This window comes from Trichechus manatus, unplaced genomic scaffold (assembly GCF_000243295.1).
Source record: "Trichechus manatus latirostris isolate Lorelei unplaced genomic scaffold, TriManLat1.0 scaffold00191, whole genome shotgun sequence".
NCBI lineage: Eukaryota > Metazoa > Chordata > Mammalia > Sirenia > Trichechidae > Trichechus > Trichechus manatus.
This window is the reverse complement of record NW_004444127.1, coordinates 3,888,387-3,892,223: the sequence shown is the minus strand read 5'-3', so window position 1 is coordinate 3,892,223 and position 3,837 is coordinate 3,888,387. Positions and strand designations below refer to the sequence as shown.

General features: G+C 45.9%; 1 protein-coding gene across 1 annotated transcript in view; it reads right to left on the bottom strand.

Annotated features, from left to right (window-relative positions):
• Positions 1–3,109, bottom strand: part of LOC101361976 (receptor-type tyrosine-protein phosphatase eta-like) — a 15,755-nt gene extending 12,646 nt beyond the window's left edge. The window contains exon 1 of the mRNA XM_023741808.1: positions 2,902–3,109. Coding sequence (XP_023597576.1) covers positions 2,902–3,109 — 208 coding nt within the window. The remainder of the gene's footprint in view (positions 1–2,901) is intronic.
• Positions 3,110–3,837: the final 728 nt, after the last annotated feature.

Below are 3,837 nucleotides of genomic sequence, written 5' to 3'. Positions count from 1 at the left end.
TCAGTTCGAACCACCAACCTTTTGGTTAAGAGCCAAGCGCTTCACCATTGTGCCACTAGGGCTCCTTAAATTACAGCTAGATGGCAGCAATTTGCATGTCAACAGGTCTTTCATTAGAAAGATCAGTACGAGTTCCAAGGTCAGGCCAAAAATACTCATTTTCTCATCTCAAGGTAAAAAATTTAACCAGCATTGACAAAATAAATATAAGAGAAAAATATTATGCTAGTTCGTCTCAGTGGCTAATATGGCCATTCTAGATACAGATATGAAAGACATGAGGTAGCACTTAGTGCCTGCACATCTGCTCACTACATTTTCTCGAGCTAAATGAAAGTAGCGTCTCGGCTATGCAGTTAAAAGAAACGGAATGGATCTGCCCCATCTAAAATCTCTTCTGGAAAACTCTAACAACAAAATGACTTACTAAGCAAGAAAAAACTCAGAAGCAGACTCACAGAAAACAAAACTGTGCTAGAAAATTCTGGCTGAAGCCATTTAACAAAATTCAGCATACTTGTCCTGAACTCTATGACCTGGGGTTGTCCTTCAGTGCCATCTGCTGCTTGAGAATAAACAGTGGCCTTGCACTGTGTGCCAGGCTTTAATCCAACAAGCTGGTCTTCTGTGCCCCATGACCCCTGGTGACAGGATGAGGCTGCAGTTCAAGGTACACAGGGGCAGTGTGGTTGCTGGGTAGCTTCTCTGCTGGGCTTCTCTCAGTGTTGTTGGCTTCTGTGGGAAACACGAAAGGTAAAGACATTAACTGCAACAAACACATCCCCCATCTTCCTTCACTACCCCCCATCCTCCACCCCAGTGGCACATCAGACAGTCACTACTCCATAAATATCTGTTCCCTTCCTTCCCCAGGCAGAGGTGCATCCTCTTGAAAGGGCCCTGACTTTTGCCAGATACTTTGCTCCATACACTTACCCCAGGTAAAAAATTCAGTTATCATTCAGTCGATTCTAACTCATGGTGACCCCATGTGTGTCAGAGTAGAACTGTGCTCCATAGGGTTTTCAGTGGCTGACTTTTTTGGAAGCAGATCAGGAGGACTTTCTTCCAAGTCGTCTCTGGGTGGACTCAATCCACCAACCTTTCAGTTAGCAGCTGAGCGAGTTAACCATTTGCACCACCTGGGGACTCCTTACCCCCGGTAGCCGCACAGATACTTTGTGCTGCTCCTGCTCAGCCACCTTGGACCACTCTCCCTTCTTTTGAGACACCATCTTCTCCCATCCCAATGTTTAACTTGTTTTTCCAAGAACAGTGACATGATTCCAATATGCCTAATCAGAGCCTCACTCAAGGAATTCTTCCCCCTGGCCAGGCCTCAGCTGATTAGGGGAAGGGTGGGGTGTGAGAACAGGGGAACTGGGGTGGCCATTTCTCCTTGAGTTAGATGGAGGGAGCCTCTCTGAGAATGAAGTTGAGAAACAGAAGCAGGAAGAGATCAGAGCCACCTCGTCTCTTTCCTTAAGGCCTCACTGGCCATAGCAGGGAAATAAACACAAGCCAATAAATTGCTCTTTCAGTCTAAGCAATGTAAAGTCTGGTTTCTGTCACTTGCCATCAGGAATCCTAACGGCCACATTGTAGTTCTGCTTCTTAGGTGTAAAATGGGATTAAGACTTGTCCTTCCCAACTCACAGGGCTGACTCACTGAAACTGCTGTGAAATCTGCACATTACTATTCTAACATCAGTGCGGAAGCCATCTGCTGGATATGCCTGCTGAGTAGCCCTTTCTCAGTGATGTGGCAAGTTACTATAGTAGCCCTACTTGGGTTAACACATCTATCATTTGTTCAACTGAAGGTTAAAATCCCAAAGGGCCAGTCTGGACTCCAGACTCAAAAACGTTTCAAGCCCCACCGCTATTCTGAGCCCCAAGGTGCTCACTTTTCCTTCCTTCCTCAGACAAGGATGGGAACAAATTGAAACGTGGAGGGAAGGCCAGCTAGAAATTCGGTGACACTATACAAATATAAAAACACTATTTTAAAAAATACTAAGTCACTGAGAGTCAACTCCAGCAAGGGGGATGGGAAAGGGGGGACCACACTACCATCAAGAATGAACAGCCAAGAGTGGAGTGCATCCTTTGGGCCTAGGGTCCTTGCACTGACAACCAACTAGACCCAGGAGACAGAAAGTTGTAACACCAGAAACATCGCAAGACAGTGAGAAGCAGCAACAGAGAAATGGTGGTGGCAGAACCAGGAGACCAGTGTGAAACAGTACAGTGGGCTTCCCGGCCCATACAGCAAGGCAGTTACAGGGGGGTGCCTCTGGGCCCTTGGCAGAGCTAGGCTCACCGACTCACAGAGTGAGAGAGCTGAGCACCTTCGGGCTGAGGCTCACTGGCGGAGTAGGGTGCCTCTGGGCACTTACCAGTAGGGCTAAAGAGCTTTGTAACACTTAACGCGAGCAGGGCAGAGGCCTGGCCGGCCCAACAGGCCCAAGAGGCCTGAGGAGCCAAAGGGCCGAAGGCCAGGGAGAGGCCTGCCTGCAGGCACAGCCGAGAAGCTGTCCTGATGGAAGAACTATATCCTGAGCGTTCCTGATCCTGAATTACAACCTGTTACTTCCTTAATAAACCCCATAGCCATGAGCATGGTCTGAGTTTTGTGTGTCCATTGCAATGAATTACCAAACCCTAGCACAGGATTAGAGAGTGCCGTGGGAGGGACGGCTGGTGTAGGAACCGATAAAAGAGTTGGAGAGAGGAGGCATGTCTGACCTTTCCTTCACAGCAATCAGCCTTGGGCTGTTGATGCTGATAATGATTCCCGCTTCTTCCCCTGATGAAGTTAGACGAGGTCAGATGCTGCCGCCACACCATTTTTACAGTTGGCACCATATTTTTTTACAGAAGCACACTTTTGTTACTTACCTACGCCATCTTCTGGGTCTTTCTGTGTCTCATTTGATACTACTGGAGGCGGGGGGAACTGGTATCGATTCCCTGGCTCCAGGTCTGAAATATTGAACACTGAGTCTTGAGTCGAATCCTTTTGGCTTCCAATACTTTCAAGGAGCATCCGGCATTTGGCAGTGCCATTATCACTACACCAGGTAAGAGTAACCTTCGTTGTCCCCATGAAGGTGACATGAAGACCAGAGACTGGATTAGGCTCTATTATAAAAACAGACATTGGGCATTAATGACACAAGATGTTTGTAGTCACCTTTTGTTAAGAACGACTGGAGACAGTGGTGTTTCACTGTACTCATTAAAATACGTCCTTTACATCAGAGTCCACTGTATTTCCATCATTTCACATGGGGAAAATATATCATTATGCAGAAAAGAAGAGAAACAATAAATACTGTGAAAAAAAATTCTAAGTTTTGCTTTATGAAAAGAGAGTTCTCTTGCCCATGACACTAAAGGTTATCTTATTAAATGTTAGAAACTTATATGCTGTAGAATCGTATGTATCTCATTTTTAAAGCTTATAGTTAGGCTTTAAACTGTAACTAATCCTTAGAAGCAGTTTGTCTAGTTCTGGAAACCATGGTGGGTCAGTGTTCGAATCTACCAGGAGCTCCTTGGAAACTCCGCGGGGCAGTTCTCTGTACTGTAGGGTCGCTATGAGTCGGAATTGACTTGGTGGCAACGGGTTTGGTTTTTCATTTGGTGTCTGGTTTCACATAATTGTACTTAGGTGATCAGGCTCACTAAAACACGTGAAAACTTGTTCTTTCAGAAAACACTCGAAGGTTAAATGAATATGTCGTGTTTCCAAGACTCCACAGGTCTTACAACCATGGCTCACTGCTCTTATGATTGTCTTAGTAAGGTTCCTATTTAAGCTTTGATCATGTT